Source organism: Carassius gibelio, chromosome A1, assembly GCF_023724105.1.
Source record: "Carassius gibelio isolate Cgi1373 ecotype wild population from Czech Republic chromosome A1, carGib1.2-hapl.c, whole genome shotgun sequence".
Taxonomy (NCBI): domain Eukaryota; kingdom Metazoa; phylum Chordata; class Actinopteri; order Cypriniformes; family Cyprinidae; genus Carassius; species Carassius gibelio.
In genome coordinates, this window is record NC_068371.1 from 17,665,531 (window position 1) to 17,689,978 (window position 24,448).

The window sequence follows — 24,448 nt, forward strand, 5'->3', positions numbered from 1 at the left end:
TTGCACGCATGGCCACTTAGAAGATTTACATCTGTCAGACAGGTTGCTGACGTCGTCAAGCTTCGTTTGAGTCTGCGCGTCAGAAAATGAAGTGCTAAAAAACGCTAAAAATGGGCTTCACTTGTCTCAATTGAGTTCCAATGGGGTCGCTGTGTCCATTTCTTTTACTGTCTATGTTTTTTTCTATCATTTAAGATTATATCAGTTTTACAAATAAAATATAACGGGCCTGTTCTTGTCTTTAAACCCGAAAGAGAATTTGCTTGACCATCGACTGTTTTTTTTTAGCGATCTCTGAGTCTGCCAATGTGCATACATAAAAAAAAACATATCTTTAAATAATTTGTACCATGCTAAAAAATGCTTCTTTATTTTTATAGATAAGAATAGCATTTGTATTTTATAAAGCGTCACAAAGGCTAATCGAGATTTACGTCATTCTCTACTGTTTTCATGTTCATGCAAAGATTCATCATTTCCCAACTAGCAGATGACACTACGATATTCATGAAAAATCATTTTCAGGTCCCAATTGCTCTTGAAGTAATATATGCCTTTTCTTAAGCCTCTGACCTTTGTTTAAACATTAATAAATGTGAATTGTTGTCTATTAAAGACCGTGACTTACAACAAATTGCTAATATTCCAGTGAAGGATTCTGTAACATAGCCTACTTGGGGATTGTTATATCACGGAAGATCAGAAATCTAGGTGTAAGATTAATTTTGAATCTATTCTTCAGAAGACTTAAGGCAAAACTGAATCACTGGCTTTTAAGGGATTTATCCCTAAAAGGTATTGTTTTGATTAGTTTATGCAGCCACTTCACTTAGTGTCTCTAAGGAAATGGGTAAAGAAGTTGATACTGCTTTGTTTAATTTTATGTGGAGAAATAAAACATATTACATTAGAAAATCTACAATCAGAAGGATTGAACTTTCTTGATTTCTGCACTCTAAATAATACCTTTAAAATTAACTGGCTCAGTTATTTCACTCTAAATCCAAATCCTCTGTGGAATTTTATACCTAATTTTGTTTTTTCCAAACTAGGTGGTCTTCGATTTCTCTTGTTTTGCAGTTACGAAATTGATAAAATTCCTTTAAACTTATCCTGTTTTCATAAACAAATGTTGCTGGTTTTGTCTCTATTGTATAAGCATAACTTTTCTCCCCATAGGTACCTGATTTGAAACAATTACAGTATATTATATAAAAATAAATCTTTATTTTTTGAAAAATGTTTTCCAGCAGGCATAATACCAGTCAGTCAATTATTAAATCAAGAAGGCATGTTACCCACTTATTCTGAGTTTTTAGCTGTCCATGGAATTCCAGTAACAGCAATTCCCACAGGAGTTTTGGCATTATTCAGAGCTAATACCCAGAACAGTATTACACCCCCCTCTACCTTTGATTTATTTGATTAAACTTTGTTTCATTTATTTTGGCATTGCTATTATGTTAAAATATTTTGGAAAGATTTGACCAGATTTATAATTGCTAACATTGATCCCACTTTTCCTTTGTGCTTAGAAAACGTTTTATTTGGTTTTAATAATATCCCTTCAAATAAAACCAAAGAATATTACATTATAAATTTAATTGAAAAAAACAACAACAATCCTTTATTTGTGGTTCTTGAAAAAGAAATTTGATTTTTATTCACATAATAACAAAGCAATTAAGACAGTTTCCATTTGTAAATCCTTTAATATATGTATGTAATGTTTAGCCCATCCCTCTGGCTATATGTGTATTTTGAATGCTTATTCTTTATTTATATTCTGTTTGTGTTTTATGTTTTGTAACTGTACTTTGACTGTGTTTTTTTAAGTTTAATTAAAAAAAATAAAAAAAAGCATTAAAAGATTTTTATTGAAAAAATCAGGCAGTACATTCGTAATCTTCAAGTCTGGAAAATGTTTATAATTGTTTTAATTGTACCAGTTATTGTAAAGGAATTGAGGAGTGAGGAGGATATGATTAGAACAGCAGAGGGAGTCAGTGTGAATTTGTGTGTTTAATGTGTAGAAAGGAAAATACTGAACAAAATGATGAAAAAAAAGGAGTCATCATTCAAGATTGGATTGGACCTTTGTGCAATAGAAATGTGTGAACATACTTTTCATTGATGTGGCTCTGACATCCTTTAGTCAGCTGCAACAGAAATGTAAAGATAAAGGAATTATTTCCGTGCTCATACACCTTCACATGGATAATACATCACCATCCTTTAATGACAAGTGCAAAGGAAGTAAAAAGGCATTATCGATCATTTATGATCTGCTAGCCTACAATTATTTTTTACAAGTTTTCTTAAGGAAGAATTGAAGAAAGAGTGGACTTCTCTGAGGAAACGAGGCAGAGTTTAAACCATATTAACGATATTCTATTACTTCTAGACACTTCCTAATTTAGTTTATTTATTCATTTATTTATGCTACATTAAGAAGCTACATAGAATTTCCCAAATTTGGCTGACTGCTCCAACAGTCAAATTGTGGCTTGGAGAGATGATTTTTGCTTTAAATTTGGAAATAAACAGATATTGCCTGAAGGGCAAATTTTAACAGTTTGACAAAACCTGGCACCCTTTTCTCCATTATCTTGATAGAAACCTATGGACTAATGCATTATTTGTTAATGTAATGTTTTGATATCATACTTTTCTATTGAATGTAATTGGGTCTGGTAAGGGATGGTTTGTGGTGTCTTTATAGGTTTTCCCCTCTCCAATCAACTTTTTAAATCAAAGTACGCTGTTCTTCTGAACAATGTCTTGAACGACCCATTTTCCTCAGGCTTTCAAATGTGTGTTCTGGCTTCATCCTTAAATAAGGGCCACCTGATTCACACCTGTATTTTTACAAAATTGATGACCTCGGTGACTGAATGCCTCACTGCTATTCTTTTGAACACACCCCTTTCAACTAATCGCCCAATCACACAGTCTTACAGTGTGGATATCATGAATGCTGGGTCTTGTTTGTTTTCAGAGAATCTACTTGCACCTACTGGTAACTTGTTTTCCATGTAGCAATAAAAAAATATACGAAACACCTGGATTATTCACATTGTACTGCTATTATTTTGAACAATACTGTAATTGAGCTCTAAACCGCTCATATTGCAAAAGAACCACAACAAAAAAAGTATGTATGTACATTCAAAAACTTTATTAATGGAATACAGTGCAGAAGGCGCAGTTGATTTCCAGTCAAAGCAAATGATAGACAGAAAAAATGCCACTGAAAGAATCTCATCACTATCATCACTACACTCAGCATCTCTTACAACCTCAGATCTGATCCAACCACAGCAGTACAAACTGAGCATTACCCATGATCCCTCACTGATCTGAAAACGGCCACGGATGACATCCGTGAAGGAAGGAAGATTTTGTAAACAACTGATTGACATTCATCAGATGGATTGATTATGAACCATTTACAGCGTGATCGACTGTAAATCAAAGTCTTTTCAAATACTGGAGGTCACATGATAAAAACCGTCAGTTTCAACTCATAATCTGGGAACCAGCCTCATGTTCAGTCATGAGACACTTTCTAAATCGACTACAACAGAAACACACGTGAGAGACAGAGAGGAGACGGACATGACGCTCGATGCATCAACACATAAAAAATATCGTCCAACTCATATTTCACCCCAAAATCTAAAGAAAAAAATATTATTTTGAATAAAAAAGGAAGCCTATTCTTTAGAGTCTATATTTTTTGCACGGTCACATTATTTATATGTAAATTAAACACATTTAATCCAAAATACCCCAAATTCTCATTACTGTAATGTCGCAATCAATGAAAAAAGGTTTAAATGAATTCATTACAAATACGATTGTGATAAATGGTTACAATTGCACAGTTTAAATAATTAGTAATTGCATTACATTAATGATGAAAAATAATGCAATGCAATGCAAAAAAAAAAAATCTTATTGCCTATCAAAAACATTTTTCTTTTGATTTTGCAGTGAGATAAATCTCTCAGAGGCTCCAGTGCAGCATCACTGCATGTGTTTCTGCAGATCAGCACCGCAGCGGAGCGAAAACTGAGACAAAACAAGCGTCAGCGCTGCTACTGCAGAGTAACATGAGAGAAGACGTGGAGAAAAACACTTTCTACTTCTGGAGTGACCTAAGAACATAAAACGGACTGATTGGAAACATACAGACAGAGAACGACCCGGAAAACCCACCCGCCCGCCCCGAACTACCGCTTTAAAAAACACATACAACCACAAGTTCAATGGAGAATCAAAATTAAATATAAAGAAGGAGTGAATAAATCTCTGAAATGCATAGGACGAAAACATTAAAGACAGTAAATGTACATCAACAGCCACCGCTGGATCTCAGTCTGATAAAAAACAAACAAGAAGATATTGAAATAAAAGAATTGAATCTAGTTTTAATTCTTTTAAAGCAAAAGCCAAGTCATTTTTTTGTGCAACTCAAATCATATTTTCACAAGTTACTGTTTAACCCAGCTAAAATGTGAGAAAAGACCAAGATCCAAATATCATTTTTTTCGTCATTTTTTTTTTCAATCATGCAGTACATAGTTACGACTAGTCTTTTTTTGTTGCATTACTTCAATATTGAAAAAAAAGGCAAATAATTTTTTTTTTTTTTTACAATTATTTTTATTATAATTATGTTTTTTGAAAAACAACCCAGAAACAATCAAAGAATTTGAAGATCTCATTCAGAAGGACACTGATTACTAGAATAATCTCTGACCGGTTTAATGCGTCACCAAACACAGCACAGCTGCAGTCAGTGTGTAATGAAGAGGAAGGGAGGAGATAAGTCTGACGGGATGAAGTCTCGGACGTACACCCCTCAGATATCCCAGTGTTTCACTAGGTTAGTAGTGTGAGAGCAGACGCTGCAGCGACACGACCGTAACTCACCAGCCCTGATCACAGAACCGGCTCAGCCTAAACCAGAACCTGAAGCAATGGCTCTGTAATAGAGGAATATAGCCAGTTTACAGATCAGATTCAGGGGAACCAGAAGTGAAACCGATTTCAAAAGTAAAAAATCTGGAGTGAATTCAGGAATGTGCATTTAAATAAAACAGAATTTAAGTTTATGTTTTCAATTTAAACTGTATTAAATTCAAGTTCGTGTTTATCCAGACAATGTGAGCTCATAGTTGAATTTAGTCATAGGGAATTCAGAATTTCTGTGCATTGAGTTTTATCTGCTAAATTTAGACTAAATTTAACTTGACACTGACCTAAACAGCATTAATTTGATCAGGTTTGTGTATGTCCAGCCAATGTGAGACCATAGTTAAAACCTGGAGTTAATTTTAAACTAAATTTAAATTATGTATTCAATCTAATTTGTGATATGAATTTGAATTCTGCATTCAATTTGAAACTGAATCTTTAACAACCTGAAACTTAACCCAACATCATTCATATTAGGTTCATGGTCATCTAGCCAATAGTCAAAAGTCACAGTTAAAAAATCTGGAGTGTATTTGGTGAATTTTTCAAACTTCATATGTTCAATTAAACTGAACTGAACTTGAAATCGACCCTAACAGAATTGTTTGATTTAAGGAAACATTTGAATTATGTGTTCATTTGATTTGTGAATTGTACTGAATTTGAATTATGCATTCTATTTGATTTATAATTTGAATTTGAAATGTTCAATTTATATTGTGATTTGAATTCGAATTATGGGTTCACTTTGATTTTTAATATGAATTTGAAATATATTGAATTGTTCATTTAGTTTGAAACCGAAACTCAAGATTATTCTTTTTCGACCAGACGATGGGAGGTCAGTTTTGAAAAATCTCCAGTGAATTGAAAACAACATTTGAAGTAAGTGTGAATCATGAGTTTGATTTGTGATTTGAATTGAATCTCAATTATGCATTTAATTTGAATACAAATTTTGTCCAGCCAATGGGAATTTCATAGTTTCATAGGGATTCAGAACTGTGGATTGAATTTGACATGATCAACTTCATACTTGAACTTGAAACTGACCTTAACAGCATTAAACTCCTGTTCACATTTGTCCAGCCAATGGGAGCTCATAGTTGAAACAACTGTAGTGAATTTACAGCTAAATTTGAATTATGCCTTCAATTTGTATTGAATTTCAACCCTTGATCCAAACTGAATTTAATGTTTTGTGCATTCAGTTTGAAACTGCATCTTCAACAATTTGAAACCGACAAAGTTCATGTTCGTCAAGCCAACGGGAGGTGATCTTGATTGACATGTTAACTGGCCAATAGGAAGCATGATGTTAATGAGCGGTGAGGTTGGGCTGGTGTCTCCTGCAGCGTCTGCAGATAAGGAGGAGGTATGGGGAGGTGAGCTATCATCACATCATCAGTTGTGAATCTGCTCGAAGAACTTGTATGTTGGGTTTTCATAGCCGTTCTGCTGCATCTTAGACAGGTGACGGTCCTCCGGAGTTACAGCAGCGTCCACCTGAGGGTCAAAATCATTCAGATTTCAAAGGAATCCCGATTTCAGCGCATTTGATTCATGTTTATCCTTCATGAGACAATTCACGATGAATTAACAAAGACACTCGAGTGCACTCACTGACCTCAATGATTCCGTGGTGGATGGACGTGTACTGCTTCTTCCTCAGCATCACCAGGGTGATGACGATGATGGTTGCTATGACAACCCCTCCGACCATCAGGCCAATAATAGCTCCCTTATTGGAGCTCACGTCCTCCGCGAAGAAAACCTGAACATCAGACAAACATGAAATCACAGTCACACCAGCTGAACTCTCATCAGGGATGTGTTGCCATGACAACGACATCACATAATACAATGGACAACACGGGTACAGCCCTGGAAGTGTGTGCATGCCGAAACATAAATATTGATTTGTAATTTAGTTCTTTTGAAGTGTTTTCTATGTGTAGGTACCAGTTTCTGATGGTAAACCTCAATGTGTCTTTCTTCAGCTTCCATCCCCAACTCAGGAACATCGTCAGGCTTCAGTCCAGACACTGAACAACAACCACAAAGACAGATATTAAATATCGCAAATAAAGTGTTTCAGTTCGGACATGTTTTAGTGATGATGCAATCGAGCTTGTGCAGCTGGAACTGACTGTTTACATGCACATCAACTTCTGTTTCAGCTCTAAATTCAGTTTGCAGCCATATTCTGAACATGATGTTCATGTCAGCCAATCTACACAGGAATGTTTTTGATGGGGATATTATTTAATTTATTACTACTTTACATGAACTTCAATTTAAGACACTTTCACAATGGCCATCAAAAATGGCAACCAACAACAACACCAAAGTGAGTTTCTTGTGGTCTGAGCAGTGGTGGTTTCTCCATTAGGGCGATTGGGCGACGCACAACCAAAGGAAAGGGAGGGATTTTTTTTTCTCTTTTACATTCAACCAGTGTTACGCTAGCTTTCACTATTCTAGACTATTTGTTCTGCCTTTAAATAGTCCAATCAGCGTCGAGTCGCGTTTTGTGTAGTACCGCCCCTTTTTGGGCGATTTCTGTCAAACTGAGAATCGCCCCGAGTGCTCTCATAGACTTCCATTAAAAAAATGTTTTTTTCGAACTGCAGGCACTGCAATGCAATCTCAATGAGTTCCGGGAGGGCTCGCCCTAACGTGCTTTCGTCATCGTGCGTAACCTTAACTTGTGCAACGACTGGTGGAAACAGTGACATCCAATAATATTTGACTATTTAGAATTTTAACAACAAGAAAAAAAAAAAGATAAAGTACTTTAATATCTTTATCAAATGTGAAAACAAAAACACGGAGACAGCTATGCCTTTGTCAGCTGAACTCGATCGACTTCACGGTGAACGTTACCTCAGCGCAGATTAATTCTATCGTGTCATTGAAAGAATTACCATTAATTCATCGTAGCAATAAGGATAAATTGGCAATTAAAGAATTAGGACAAACAAGACCAGATTTAAACATCAAACAAGTATCTACAAAGGGCAGGAAGTCATATAAACGAGGATTTTCGGGGACGTGGTATGAGCGGAGAAAAAGGCTAATAGGCTGCGGAGTAGCTGTTCTTGCATCATCTCTCAGAGAAAATGAGAAACACGAAAGAGATCAGATTATTCTTGATGAACATTGATGCGTTTGTTTCAAAACAAAACAAAAAATAATATATAGCTTTTATTAATTTTTCTATTAGGTTTTTAAAGAATCAACTTAAACTAAATTAAAATGAGAAATGTTGATTTGGTAATAAGCTGATTTTTTAAAAAACTATTTAATTCCAATAACAATTTAGTAATAGAAATGTTTAAGGTTTTAGTTTTACTGAACTACAATAACCCAGAATCTATGTACCTGGTCGTGTCGGCAGGTCTCGGTCTGGAATAGGTCGCGCATCGACCGGCTCAACTGCAGAGAGACATGAGACATCAGCTACTGATTCACTTCATATTCACATCAAAACCATATCAAGCAAATTGGACACTGAGGGAAAGTGTCTGCTAGACTCATCTGCAAAATGACTGATAGGAAGAGAAAACTCAAAACACTTGCACTTTTAACACTCAGTGTTCTGTTCAGTCGCAGTATTGTTATTAAAAACTAAAACTAATTTATTTTTGGTTAATTACTACTTTAATATCCATTGTTTTATTCAGTAACTGTTGTTACTGTTAACTAAAACTATAAAATGTTTTATTGTTATTATTTGAAATAAAGCTGAAAAAAAAAAACAATACGTTAATACTATACATTAAAACTGAAAAATAATACTTAAATACTCAGTATTTTATGTAGTAACATACTTTATTAATACAAATTATTAATGTTTTAAAACTGAAATAAAACCTGAAAAAAAACTTTAACTTTAATACTAGAAGCGTTTTATTCAGACACTGTTATATATATATATATATAACAGTGTATATATTTATGTATTTTATAAACCTGAATAATAACACTGAAATACTCTTTTATTCAGTGACTGCGGTTATTTTTTTTTTACTAAAATTATACAAAAATATATTTTTAAATAGAAATAGCTAAAAAATAAAAATGGCAAAAAGAACATAACTTTACGAAATAAAATATTATGAATAAATCCAGTATAGTATTTAAAGAATAGTAACAGTTCCAGTGATGGGTGCTTTAGTGTGCAGCATTTTAATGGATTGCTGGTGATTTTCAGCAGGTCTGTGTTCCTGACGGCGGATGTCAGATCTGCTTCCATATGGCACTCACTGCACTGACCTGGCTCAGGCGCTCATGAGGCAGCCGGGACTGCTGGGATACGTGTGTGTTTGTGTGTGTGTGTGTATACCCTGGTTCTGTGTGTTGGGCTGGTTGAAGCTCTCGGGGTGGATGAAGCCGAATCCCTGCGTGTCTTCAGCAGGCAGCAGGTCCAGGCTGGCAGTGCTGTCGGGCATCAGGGCATCGTTACCGTAACTCACCCGCACGTCACTCTGCAGGTTTGCCAGCTGCGCGGACATTTCCTGCTGCTCGCGCTGCAACAGCTCTGACACACACAGACATTCAACACAACATCAGAAAACAGGCCTCAATAATGCGGGGAAATAAACAATACTCACAACTTTGAATGTGTTATTATACACATTTATCTAAACAACAAGGAAAAGACTTAATTTACTGATCATTTAAATTTTTTAATTTAATGTTTTATATATGAATTTGAGTTTTGTTTTCTTATTTGATTATATATTATTAAAATATAAATGATATTTATATTATATATAATAAAATAACAACAATAAATAATAATAACAACAACAATAATAATAAAACAAACATTATTATTATTAAAAGACTTCTCATTGGATTCAGTATTACAGTTAAATACAAATACAATGATTTTTATTTAAATCAGCATACAGTAAATAAAGTACAACAAATACTTAAATTATGTATAGGTAATTTTCAGTTTAATATTTTACTTTTTTTCTCATTAAAATAATGAGATCTGCATTATTCTACAATTTAGCGGGAAAAGTGTAATTTTTTTTGTCAAAAATTTATTCTATATAATTATATAAAATTATTTGCTATTCACAAAAAAGTTTATTTCAAGCATTGTTATTTTATTTAATTTTTAATTTTCATTAAAATTGAAATTCTAGTAGATTTTTTTTGGAAATGTTTTCTTGGAAACTAGCTGAAATAAAACTGTTTTATATACCGTAATATGTTGGATTTCAGTTAGTGTTTATTTAAATTAAGTAAAAACAACAATTTAATTAACTTAAACAACAATTTAAGTAAAAACGTTTTAATTTAGTTTTTTCAGACCTGTAAATCATCTTACTGTTTAGCTGACATGAAGCGGGGCAACAACTCACTGTATGATGCAATCAATAAATGCAGTTATATGTCCCTATAATTCAAGAGATTGGGGAAAAATGCTCTGTCTGAGTTTGTCTCAAATTTATATGATAAGTGATGTCACACGAGCAGCAAGAACACTATCGCACAAGTGTTGTTTTTGAGTGCATATGTGATTTATACAACAGTTTAGTAAATAAGAAGTTTGTGCTGCGTTATATATTGTCTGTTTTTGCCAACGAAAATGTTACCTATAAAGTCACAGCAGTTCTGATGCATCTCTGATCAACACAGCAGTTTCTAAATGAATGAATAAACGAATCAATGACTCAATGACTTATTTATAAAGACATTTACCGTCAGCTACTGGCAGTTCTAGTTTCTTATTTAGAGTATAATTTCATAAAAATAAAACTTAATAAAAAAAAAAATCATATTTCATGTTTTTTAAACAAACATTTTGGTAATGTTTAAATCCGATAGAAATTAATTGATTTTGATTCATTTTGATGCTGCATAGGAGGATGGCTAAGTAAAAAAGATCATGGGCAGAAGAAAGGCGGAACAAACTCTGCGGTGAGCAAATGAAAGAGAAGAAACGGCAGGCTGATGATACGACAAGATTACAGAGGAAATGACCTGCTGATCAGAGCTTTAATTACACACGCTTAATGAAAGACGAGCTGCTGCCGAACACAGGACTGAAGCCAGAGAGACAGAGGGTACAGATGGTGCAGTGACGCACGGACACAAATAAACCAGGAGGAGGTGAAGAGGAGAGCCAGAGATCAGTCTGTATACAACATCTGACCGACATCACTCCGTTACTACAGACAGGAGAGTTCACGTGGATTCATTTGAGAAAACGTTAAAGAAACAGTTTGTCATCATTAAGACTGATGCACCTTTCCTAAAGAACAACATCATACAGTGGATGTTGTGTACCCATACAGTGTACCCATACATTATCACAATTTACACTGAATGATGTAAATATACCATTGTTTAATGAAACTGCATGCCTTATTTTTATATGAAAATACACAAGCTGAAAACACTCTAACTGAAAAACGTTTAGTGCTTTTCTATAGTAAATATATATATATTTTATTTAAATATATATATATATATATATATATATATATATATATTTAAATAAAATATATATATGAATAGTATTATAATGCTACACTGAAACTAAAATTAAAATAATGAGAAAAACCCCTTACGATAACGTATATATATATAAAAAAAAGCAAGCAGAATAACATGAGTGGACTTTTAATTGCTGATTAATTGCCGCTTTGAACAATTATGTAATTGTGGCATCCATAATTGTAATCGCGATTAAAAATTTGATTAATTGCAGCCCTGTATACTATTATAGTTTTTCTTTAGTAGATTCATCTTGTAATTTTATTATTATTATTTAAATATGTCTATAATTTTTATTTCAGTTTTAGCTTTAGCTTTAGTTCTGCTGGAGCATCAAGTTAAACTAAATGAAAATGGGAAATATTGCCTTAAAAATAGCTGAATTACAATACAGAATAAAAAAATAATAGTTGTTCGATAAAAATAATTCAGTTGTTAGTAATGGTGTTGTGTTTTTGTCATTTTTATAATTTTTTGTTTTCTGTTAATATGTCTATTTTATTTCAGTTCATGTTTATTCAACAAATATGTTTTATTATAGCTGAAATAAAATAAGTTTTTATATTTTATTTATGACACGAGAGTAAAAACTATTTTACTTAAATCTTAATTTAAAATTATTTACTAATTTGTTCCCCTGTTTTATGTTAAATCAAAACTAGGAAACAAATTAGTAAATTGCATTCTTAATTCTTGGCCATATATATATATATCTCAATGGTCACCTTTCTTTATTTATTGTCTCAAACTCACCGACTTGGTCCTGAATATCTTCAGCGACTCCCGGGACCTTGAACAGCAGCCCGAGAGACTGATTCATCCTCTCCTCAATCACACGCAAATGGGTCAGCACCTGAGGTCAAAGGTCAGACGGGTCAGTGAGCCTTTAATCTGCATCGATTCCAAAGATCCAGCTAATCTTAATTGGCTTTCTTGTAAATCCTAGTAAACTAGCTTGCTGTCAACATAGGGAGCTGCCTACTAAGGCAACATCCTCATCAAAAGGAACATGTGACTAGGCCTGTCGCGATAGTCGATAAATCAATTAATCGCACGAAGAAAAAAAAATGAGCTCGATAATATTTTCGACCGCGATAATTTTACACATTTTATAAAAAAAAGTGTAACGTCATGATGTGGGGTTAGTCTGGAGCGCATGCCGCGATAGAAAACAACCCATCCGATGGCACAGATGTCCCGGGAATAAAGAGATAACGTCTCACTAGAGTGACCAGCTTTGGGAAGCGCCTTTTCATTTGCTTGTGGATGTTTGCGTCTCAAGTGATACATCATTGTACTTGCAATACTGCTTTATTTTAATACCACGTAGCATATTTTGCAAGTAACTTAGTTGCCCTTTCTGTCGAAATGGGCCTACTTTTCACTCGCTTCATTTGGCTTGCTTAGCTAAGTATGTCTGTAGGCGTGTGGTTGCGTGTGTCTATGCACCCAAGTGTGTTCACAAATACACACGCGTGTGTCGTTTTCTCCTTCTTTCCAAAGCGTTCAGGCAGTTGCATCCTGAGGTGTCTGTCGTTGCTAAGCAGTTACAACAATGACATTTCAATAATGGATTTCCACCACCGAAAAACCCTTGCTGTAACTCTGCTACAAGATTTTCAAAGAAAAGTAAAAAACTCTGCAGTGTTTCACCCCGAAGGAAGCTGATTGAGTTGGTTCTTGTTACATGACCTGGTGCGCTTGTGTCATTCTGAACATCTGAGATGTTTTTAACTAGATGTGGTGCGGACGCGCCTGGAAAAAATGAGCACATCTCTTCCATTATGAGTGCACATACCGCTTTTGAAATAGCGAACTTAAGCACAAAAAAGAAGCGATATGTGAACGGCCCCTTCATCGGTCAAAATGTTTACTTTCGGTTAACGGTTAAACTGTCAATATTAGCCTCCATAACTGGCATATACCGTATTTTTCGGACTATAAGTCGCAACTGAGTATAAGTCGCATCAGTCCAGAAATTCGTCATGATGAGGAATAAAACGTATATAAGTCGCACCGGACTATAAGTATATATAAGCATTTATTTAGAACCAGGAGCCAAGAGAAAACATTACCATCTACTGGCGCGAGGGGGCGCTGTGTGCTTGTCAGTGCTCCTGTAGTCTACACTGAGCAGTATAGAGCAGTACAGCCCTCTCGCGGCTGTAAAAGGGTAATGTTTTTTCATGGTTAATTTCTCTCGGTTCATGTCAAATTAATTTGGATAAATAAGTCGCACTTGACTAGAAGTCGCAGGACTAGCCAAACTATGAAAAAAAGTGCGACTTATAGTCCGGAAAATATGGTACACATAATATAACATAAAATGTTTTATTAATTTTAAGCCAGACAAAGTCAACATCTGTCATAAAATAAAAGTTTATTGATCTTTGATAAGGTGTACCTGCGTTATTATTCCATTATCATTATATTAGTTGAAACTGGTCTTAGAACGACAATATTATCATTTATCGCAATAATTTCTTGGACAATTTATCGTCCAACAAAATTTGTTACCTTGACAGGCCTACATTGTCAAATCACACAATGTCAAATCACAATCCATTGCAATAGAGAGTGATGAATAGTTGAAATAGTTTGTAATACAATACAATAGTTTGTAATATTGTGGTGAAACCGTTAAACAAAACAAAACAAAACAAAAAGCCACAATAGGATTACTATAGTTGGTTAAACCATAAAAGAAAATCAGTTTTGTTAACGGAAATATTTTTTTAGCTGAATTAAAATAAAATAAAATATGAAAAAAATTCAACTTTTTTATTTTAACTAACAGTCAATGCAATACTTCTCATTTTTGTTTAGTTTAACTTGGTGTACTAAAACAAACTGACAAAAAATGCAAATATAAAATGAAAACAAATTATAATGAAATTAAAGTAAATAAATTTACAAAAGAATTAAAATGAATAAAAAGTATAATAGTATCCCAATGAGTTAACTGATTATCTATGTAAATTAGTTTACTATTAGTCTTTCTCCATAATTCCAATCTTACTGAACAAAACCGTTATATAATAAAATACTGGCCTGGTAAACAATGTTACTAGAACAAAGTGATTCATTATTTATAGGTAGCATACTGTACTCTGCTGGTTATTATTAGTGTTTTTCTCTCTGCTGACTGGTACCTGAGGCCGGATCTGAGCAGCTTTCTTGGGATCGACCATGCGCACGTGTTCAAAGTGTTTGAGTGTGTGCTGACGGTCCTTCTGCTCGGAGCGAACGTACTTCTTCAGCAGGCTAAACACGTGCCGCGGCTAAAGAGAGACAACATGAAGATCAGGAATCAGCAGTCAGAGATCTGAAATCATCATACAGCTAAAAAACTAAACTCCGATGTTCTCCTAATCAAAGTCAAAAATGATTCACAGATTCGTTTGACTTCATGTGCGGCATTTCACATTGTGTTTTGTGTAGAGAAATGTTTTTAAAAATCCTACTGCCTCCAAACTTTGGAATGCTAGTTTATTGTGAGACGTTTATCAGTATCTAGACTGTAGTAAGACTGCGTGTGTGTTGAAGGACAAGCGTGGGCATGTACCCGGGGTGGGTCGGCCTGCAGGGCAGACAGGTAGCTCTCCAGAGCAAGGCGCCGACGGTCGTTCAGCAGCGCCTCCACACGAGCCATGTGTGTCTCCACCAGCTGCTGCCGCTCGCTGGCCGCCTCCTGCTCCAGAGCTTCCACCTTCTCCTGGAAGTGCTGCAGAACAAACAGAGGTCAAGCAAAGCCCCAGGGAAAACATTCCAGAAAGAGTGAAGAACTATGGGAAGTGTGCTCATGGGAAACATCCATCTAATGGTTTCCCTTTGAAAGTTCCTTTAAGGACATAAACTGACCTGGATCACGGCCTTTTTGTCATTGTGGGGTAAACTCTTCGCCTGTCTCTCGGCCTCTTCCCATTCCCTCATCACCTACAGAACATATGACATCACATAACTATGACTACTTTGTCTTCCATCATGTATCAAACATCAGATTATACACTCACATTTTACATTAAATATACACAAGAGTTTGGGGCCAGTAAGATGTTTTAATGTGTTTGAAAGAAGTGTCTTCTGCTCACCAAGGCAGAATTTTATTTGATCAAAAATACAGTAAAAATCACAATATTGTAACAATTTAAAATAAGTGTTTTCTATGTGATTATATTGTAAAATGTAATTTCTTTCCATGACGCTAAGCTGAATTCTCATGTACCTTCAAAAATTGATTTGTATCATGTTATTATAGTTTTTGTTCATATTCTGATTTAGATTTTAATTTGTATATTTTTCAGCTTTCTTGTTAACTTTATTTAAACAGTTTAAAATATTTTCATGTGTTTTTGACCAACTTAATCAGAATACATTAAAATAATTGTTAAATAAAAATTCAAAAAAATATAACATTAACATTTTTTAACAGTTTAATAATTTTGTTATTTGCTTTTGTCATTTGATTTTTTTGTTTGTCTATATACTTTGTATGCCTATACAGTTTTTTTTTTCAGTTTTATATTTAGGTATTTTAGTACTTAAAAATACGTTTAAGTTTTTGCAAGTTAACATTTATTTCAATTAACAAAAATGTTTTCTAATATTTTCTAAAAATGCATTCTAATATGCCGATTTGCTGCTCAACAAACATTTCTGATTATTGTCAATGTTGAAAACAGTTATGCTGCTTCATTTTTAAAGCAAAAGCACTTTATTTGGTCTTCCGAAAGTAGATGCATTTAGGACTCTTATAAGATTACTTACAACAGATCAGCAGATTTTATTGACGATTGTTTCATGAACCTATGAAGAGGAGGTCATTCTGACTTTGCTACAAACAATTTGGCGTTTCTGAATCAGCTACTGTAAGTATGTTTTGTTATTAGTTTAAGTATTTGCTATTGAATGTATTGAACTGGTGGTACAACTAAGGACATTATTAACTGTCTTTACATTTAATTTGAAAGATGAAGCTTGCGATTATGGAAAGGGCAATTCCATTTCCACATTTCTGTTACACTAAATAAACTAAATAATGATTTTTTTAAATATGACCCCTTTAATAGAAAGTTAAAAAGATTTTTTTTATTTGAAATAGAAATCTTTCGTAACATTATAAATGTCTCTACTGTCATTTTTGATCAATTTAATGTCCCCCTGATGAATAAAAGTTTATTTTTGAGCGGTACTGTAAATCCATTACCTGAGACATGCGCTCGCGGTGTTTGGCCTCCAGGCTTTCTTTGGCCTTTAGGAAGTGTGTGTGTTCGTTCTCGTCTGCTGGCGTCTCAAGGTATCGGTCCACTGCGTCCGGAGGGCTAGAGGACGGAGTCGGCACTGCGGAACACAGACACACTTTTATTGCAGGACATGAGAAGAAAAGACGATTCAACAGCGTTAAAAGTGACGAAAAGATTGTAAGAAAGCTGTTACAAGACACTAAACTAAACGTTTAATCTAATGAAGACAATATAATACACTAGTAACTATGTCATATTCTCACAGCAGGGAACATTCTGGAAGATTTGTGGCAAATGATTGTTTAAGTTAAAGTGGCATGAGGATGTACATGATGATCTCTGTATCACACCTGTTTAGTCCCACCTGTGCTGTTTCAGCATTAGAGGAAGTATTATAGTTTTTATTCATATTTTTGGATTATTATAATTTTATTATTATGTTTCATTTTCATTAAAAAAAAGTAATTTTTTATTATTATGTTTTAAATATGTAACTTTCATTAATTATAACGATACCTTTACAGCATTTATTAATCTTAGTTAATATTAATTTCAACATTTACTAATGCACTATTCAAATAAAAAACATTGTGCTTATGAAAATTAGTTAACACTTTCAACTAACACAATCTAACAAAGAAAGACTGTATTTTCATTAATTAATAAATACTGTAATAAATGTAGTGTTCAAGGTTTGTTATACATTAACTAACATTACTTTATCCAGTTTGACTTACAAATGTGGAATGCAATAAGTGATTTATCATAAATGATGAATTGTAACTAATTAATATCTTAAACCGGTAATATAATCTAACTGTAACGACACTGAAAACTGCTTAACAAGCGGTTTTCTTTACCTTGTTGATGCATTACTTATTATCAAGGACCTCACAGTAAAGCAAGGAGCTGACACAAACCATGACTTGACTGACTTAACCATAAATTAAACATATATATATAGAAGTTGGAAGGAACATTTGACAAGATCACTAATATAAAGATCAGCAGCAGCACTTCACCAATGATTATATGCAAATGAAACACACACACACACACACTCTTAATTCTCACAGAAATACCACAAAATTAGTTGAAGAATCTTAGTTACAGGAGAGAAATTTTAGCGGAAAGATGCGAGTTAATCAGCAGCCACACACGTGTGCGAAAGAGTGAAAATGCCAGTGAGAAACCAACACACGGTCAGTGCAGACCAGATCAGACCAGACTGAAAGAGAATAATCCACCGAATTTACTCTTCCTCATGTCTTTCAAACCCACATGACTTTCTTTCTTCAATGGAACACAAAAGACGATGTTTAGCAGGATGTACATGCTGCTCTTTACTTGATCAGTGACTAAAAAATGTAGATGCAATTATAGTTGTATCATCACCTTTGAGAAAAAAGTAGCGTAATTGTAGAAATAGTACCTATTACAAAAATATAATTACAAAATATATTTCATTGTAAACAGCATGTAATGTGTTCAACTGCTGAATAATAATAAAGTTAAATTGCATTTAAATTAAAATGTATCAGTTAAAATTGATATACGAGTGCTTTTTACTTGTACATACTGCAAGTAGGACTGAAGTACATCTTCATATAAGTGTACTGCTGAATGTACTGACAACCATTTATGGTAAACTAAAATATATTTGTCATTACTACTCATGCATTTCAATAATTTGCATTTACACACTAATAAGTATTTAAAATACAGTATATTCATTTTAAATGTTATATCAGACAACACTACAAAAAACAAATAACAGTTTTTTTCATGCAATCCTGAAATCGAATTGGTGAGATTTAAACTTATAGTGAGAAAAAAAAAGTCAGAATTGTGAAATAATTGTTGATACATTTTTTTTTTTTTTTATTCTGTGAAGAAAATAATTTCACACACTTTTTAAAAGAAACCGTCATAAAAAGTGTCTGTCTTTAGGTACACTCAAGTCTTTCAATTCATTTACATTATTACTTGCAAATACAATTCTTAAGAATATACTTTGAAGATTTGAAGTAAATTACAAGTGCACTTTCACTAAGATTAAGTGCACTTCTCCATCATAACGTGACTTCAGGAGATCAGAAATATTGTGTACAAGTCAGACATACAAATGATTATGATACTTTAATCTGGTCTTCTTTTGTTTTCCTTTTTTTAATGCCATGCCAGCTTACATGGCTATGTTAATGAGAGCCAAGTTAAGTTAAAAAAAAAAAACTTAAGACAAAATTTGGATTTATTAGGTATAAAACCTTTAGTAAGGAATTAAATAAGTTTCTTAAAGCAGTAGAAGTATTAACGTCCTACATGATGTTTTCATGCTTTGGTTAGAGCAGTGTGAACGTTCCTCTAAACGTCTTCTTCGGTGTTCCACTTTTTGAAAGTCATGAGGACGAGAAATTGCATGTTCATCAGTGTTAGTGGCACACCCGGTCACTTACACACGCTGCTGCAGACAGACAGACAGTACTCCTCCGACTCAAAGTTATTGCGGTTTCCTCCGCAGCCTCCGTAGATGAAGGGAGCACAGCGGCCCTCCTCACGCACATAATACCAGCGGGGCAACATGGCCCTACAGGGGCCCGTCTCTGCACTCGCAAAACACACCTCTGATGGGACACACACACGCACGCACGCATGAAGACTGGCATCTGTCAGGATCTGATGAGTGAACACTGAAGGTGATTGGACGTCACTCACCTCTCACCACCTCCTCTACTGACTCAGTGGTGGTGGTGGTGGTGGTCGTCATGGCAACGCTGGTGCTCTGGCTGCTGTCATGGCGCTCGTCCACAATCTCGTCGTCCTCGACCTCTTTCTCATCCTCGTCTCCGTCTCCGTCCTGGTCGTCGTCCAGAACCTCCTCCTCTTCCTCGTCGTCTGGATCCTCATCGTTCTCCACCACAGTGGGTTCGGATCCTGCGTCTCGCGTCATGCTGGAGGAAAAAACAGTCTTAAAATTGCAATTACAGGAAGCATCTTCATAATCCTTCATCAAAATACTTCAACCATCTGTCATAAGCCCCTTTCACACTGCACGTCGGACCTGGCATATTGCCGGAACATTACCGGGTCACCTTCTGTGTGAAAGCAAACACGTCCCGGGATTGATTCCGGCATTGAGCCCGGGTCGGGGACCTAGTAACATTGCGGTAATCGATCCGGAACGAGCGCTGTGTGAACAAAAGCCAGATCTAATGCCGTGTCGAAGTGATGACGCATGTTATCGAGCGACTCTTATACCGGCTGTTTTGAAGGAAGATCAACGTTTGCGACGAAAAAATGTGTGCACACTGTAACGAAGCAGAGATCAGTTAGTTCCTCATTTTCTGCGCTGACGCCGAGATTGTTCGCCAGCTTCAATGAAAGTGTAACGTGCCTAACGTTTTCAACTCGTACATTACACGTCACGCCCTAATGTCACGTGTCGTTACGGGATCCAAATGCAAAATCTAGCGACCCGGGAACAATTGCTGGAACACTTTACCCGTTTATTTGCCGGAATTGCAGTGTGAAAGGGGCTATAGAGAGACACTTCACCATTCAATCAGGCATCAGATCAGGAAATCTGTAAATATTCCATCCTATATACATACACGTTAGTTAGTACGAGAATGTGTTTCACTTACGATCAAGTGGCCATTCACTTCAATCAAAACCAAATCAAACACAAATGGATCATGAATATGACTATTATTATATTTCATTTAATGTTTAGTTTATCTGGATATTAAAAGTATTTAAAAATAATAATAATAATATAAATGTATATTAGCTCATCTATGGTCTACACAGATGATATACTTACATATGATTGTTATTAGGGCTGTGCGATTAATCGAAATCGTAATAAAATCACGATTTGAGCGTGCGTGATTTCTAAATCGCTTTATAGCATGTTTTTCCGCAGCCCTGACCTCCCGCAGTATGCTATCCGAACCAATCAGAATGCAGCGCACCTAAGAGGAGCGCGAGAACAGAACAGACTGGGCATATGCCCACGTAAAGCCAGGTTCACAACCTTTGTCTGTGATGTATTTTTTTTTTCCAAGCCCATGTTAATGAATCAGAGCGCTCACACTGCACGCGGTAAAAGATGTGAACAGAAAATGTTAGAAATAGAAAGATGCGAATAGATTTAATATCTAGCACATGAGCACAGAGAGAGTTGTGATTGCACAGGACACAGGTTGAGCGAGAGGAGACACATTTTAAGTGTCTCCTCACTTTCTCCGGGCGAGAGCAGCATGTATCTGAGCACGCACTTCTGGTTTTGTAACAGAGCAAAGGAAATCTGTGCGAGCTGAGAGATTCATGATTGTGCATTATTTTAATACATGATGCATGGCAAAAAAGAAAAAAAATAATGTTCATAGACATGGGTTTTATTTTATTTTTTATTCTTTTTTGCCATATGTCTACACATTTCGTTTGACATCTTTACTTAGTGATTATTTTGAATTATGTCTTTCCTAGAGACGTTACAACTTTTTGATAAAACTCTCATTGGTTTTCTTTTGGAAATAGGTTTCAAATTTAAACTGAATGCATTTATGACTGTAAAGCATGTCTGTGTGGCTCAAAATCGTGATAAAAATCGAAATCGCAAAATTGATAAAACAATAAATAAAATCGTGATGGTTTTTTTTTTGTCCATATCACACAGCCCTAATTGTTATATTTTAGGATTTTTAATCAGGCACAGACTAAAAAACCCTCCAAGATGTTCTTTCAGCCAGTAGAATCATCGAGGGGTCAAAGTCTAAGGGTCATGATTTCTTTGTGTGTTAAGTGCGCACACACACACACACACACACACACACCTGTTCTCGTTGTAGTCGGTCTCTGCTCCTCCCCACCACACGTCTGAATCATCCTCCTCAACGGCTGCGCTATCTGACTCTTTCTCCGCTTCTGCAGGGCAGCAAACAAACTCGACGCCACGGAAACGGTCAATACCGCATGGCAACAGCATCCCATAGTCATGGAGATTCATGCTGCGGTCGCCGCAAGACTGTGCAGACACAAGAGTGTGCGATTAGACAGAATCATTTACTGACAGGAGAAGCATCAGTATCAAACACAAGCCCAAAAACTGAATCACAGTCACACTGAAATGATCTGCCTTAATATGTTCAGATTGTGAGTGCTAGTGAAACACAGCATTTATATTCATTTGTGTGTTTGTACAGAATTGATAATGTATTGATCTGTTGTACTACAATGATAAACACATTCTCATACTAACAAGTATGTAAATATAGGATGGAATAACTACAGACTTCCTGAAAACACATCAGTGTTATTATAGTATCAATAAGATACCATTATAGTTTTATTAATATTTTTTATTAGATTTTATTTTGATATTTTCTGCTTTTTTATTGTAATTTTTTTTGTAATTTTGATGTGTTTTTGTCTTTTATTTTATTAATAATATTTTTATTATTCAGTTTAAGTTATTTTGGTACATCAAGTTTTATCAAATGAAAATAAGAAAGGTTGAATGGTTAACTGGCTGAAATAACAACTTATTTTATTTTATCAAATAAATTCAGCCTGGGTAAGCAGAAGAAACTACTTTCAAAATCAGTTTGTTACAGAGAGCATGTGTGGTTTGCGCTTTTCCAATGCACATGGTACTGACGAACTGAACACAAGTGTGTGTGCAGTGTGGTTCCTGACCTCTTTGGCGACGGTGTGCCAGTGCAGGTGGCTCTCGCACATGTCCATGCGCTCCTGGTGCAGGAATTTACACTTATCAGGAACCAGCAGAGCGTCGCTCACAAACTCACCGACTGATAGAGAAAGACAAACGCACATGTTGAGCACATGCTGAGAACGACGCGGGGCGTATGATGAAACTCACGCACCCAGGCAGCGGTACGGCACCACGATGTGCATGTGACTGCGGCACTGCTTACGGCCCTTCTTACACCAGTCCCAGATACTGACGGGCTGATTGGCCTCCACAACGTTTGTGATCTGAAGCTCTGGATACACCTGAACATCACAGACACACTCACTTACAACACTGTACAGCCTGCTGCATCATATTTGACCTCTAAATGATCAAAACCTGAACCTATTGACCACAATCTTCTGCATGCCTTCTGTTGTCTGACTGATAGTTTACGTTTTTAGCAGGTAAAAGATTGCATATACAACTACCTCAGGCTTCATGCGTTTTTTACTGTGAAATCTTTACTGATTTATATAAAGTAAACGTAAGAACATCTTTGATATTGTTAGTTATATTTCAAGATGAACAATTACTGGACTGAAGCAGCTTAGCTTAATTTAATTATCCAGTGAGTATCAAATATGATCATCAGGCTTTTGTGGAATGTTTATTTGTTCATCTCTCAAACATCATTGTATTTTTCATTGCATTATATGTTTTGATCATCAAACTAAACATTTAAATATCATCTTATCAAGACATATTATTGGAGATCTGTGACCCTGGACCACAAAACCAGTCTCTAGTGTAATTTATTTTAGAAATTGAGATTTATACATCATCTGAAAGGTGAATAAATAAGCTTGATTGATGTATGGTTTATTAGGATCGGACAATAATTGGCCGAGATACAACTATTTGAAAATCTGGAATATGAGGGTGCAAAAGAATCTAAATATTGTGAAAATTGCTTTTAAAGTTGTCCAAATGAATTCTTAGCAATGCACATTACTAATAAAAAAAAAATCTAAACAAAGTTTTGACATATTTATGGTAGGAAATCTACAAAATATCTTCATGGAACATGATCTTTACTTCATATCCTAATGATTTTTGGCATAAAATAAAAATCTATAAATTTGACCGAAACAATGTTTTTTTGGCTATTGCTTCAAATATACCCCAGCGACTTCAGACTGGTTTTGTGGTCCAGGGTCACTTATAGAATGAAGACTGATATTTATGTCATTGTATGTAAGTATCTGCTATACTGTTATAAAGACCTCACTGATTTACATTCACATCAGAATTTCATTCACATTTTCCCTCCATGTTCTCACTATATCAGACTATATTTGAGCCCTAAAAGCCTGATTTATGATACTCAGTTGAACAAATACATATGTAACAAAGGCTTTCTTTTTTTATTTGAAAAAGTTATATTTTTTCTTTCTTCTGACTATATATTATTTATATATTTATATAAAGACGTTTAGAGCAAAGTACTTTAGTTCATAAACTCAGATATGTTTCTGGGTTAACATGACTCTGATGATTGAGAGGCTCATTTATTATCTTTAACACGTTATCTTTGGCCTTGCATTGCAGTCATAAATAAATGCCAGGAGCGTCGTTTTCACCTCCTGGCAGTACTGCAGGATTCCCTCTTTTGTCCCAGTGCAGCTCTTGGTTCCGGATGGATCGGGTTCCCATTTTCCGGTCTGAATGTTGATGTGCATGTTGAGTTTCCCGCAGAACATGGCGACCTGTGGCTCAGCCAGCAGTCCCGTACCAGAGTCTGACGGCACCTGCGACACAAGAAAACCACAGACATCACCAAACACAAGTCCTGACGTACATTAATGTCATTATTAAATTATTGTGTAACACTGTCAGAAGACAATATACAAGAATATTTCAATGCATGTATGCATATACACATCATATTCAGATTATTGGTGCGACAAAAATTGAGCTGAAACTGAATTTGTCAAGGAGAAAACTA

At 35.1% G+C, this 24,448-nt stretch overlaps 1 protein-coding gene across 2 annotated transcripts in view; it reads right to left on the reverse strand.

Annotated features, from left to right (window-relative positions):
* Nucleotides 1-3,157: 3,157 nt before the first annotated feature.
* The window catches only part of appa (amyloid beta (A4) precursor protein a), a 32,195-nt gene continuing 10,904 nt past the window's right edge, over nt 3,158-24,448 (reverse strand). Inside the window, exons 2-17 of one of the 2 annotated variants that reach the window (XM_052591717.1) lie at nt 24,084-24,251; nt 22,634-22,763; nt 22,446-22,558; nt 21,584-21,774; nt 19,461-19,696; nt 19,202-19,369; nt 16,709-16,842; nt 15,364-15,438; nt 15,068-15,226; nt 14,655-14,783; nt 12,256-12,355; nt 9,332-9,526; nt 8,368-8,421; nt 6,946-7,028; nt 6,611-6,757; nt 3,158-6,489 (exon numbers count right to left, since the gene is read on the reverse strand). In XM_052591717.1, coding sequence (XP_052447677.1) covers nt 6,388-6,489; nt 6,611-6,757; nt 6,946-7,028; nt 8,368-8,421; nt 9,332-9,526; nt 12,256-12,355; nt 14,655-14,783; nt 15,068-15,226; nt 15,364-15,438; nt 16,709-16,842; nt 19,202-19,369; nt 19,461-19,696; nt 21,584-21,774; nt 22,446-22,558; nt 22,634-22,763; nt 24,084-24,251 — 2,184 coding nt within the window. In that variant the 3' untranslated portion in view covers nt 3,158-6,387. The remainder of the gene's footprint in view (nt 6,490-6,610; nt 6,758-6,945; nt 7,029-8,367; nt 8,422-9,331; nt 9,527-12,255; nt 12,356-14,654; nt 14,784-15,067; nt 15,227-15,363; nt 15,439-16,708; nt 16,843-19,201; nt 19,370-19,460; nt 19,697-21,583; nt 21,775-22,445; nt 22,559-22,633; nt 22,764-24,083; nt 24,252-24,448) is intronic. The other variant, XM_052591804.1, reaches the window with a different exon arrangement.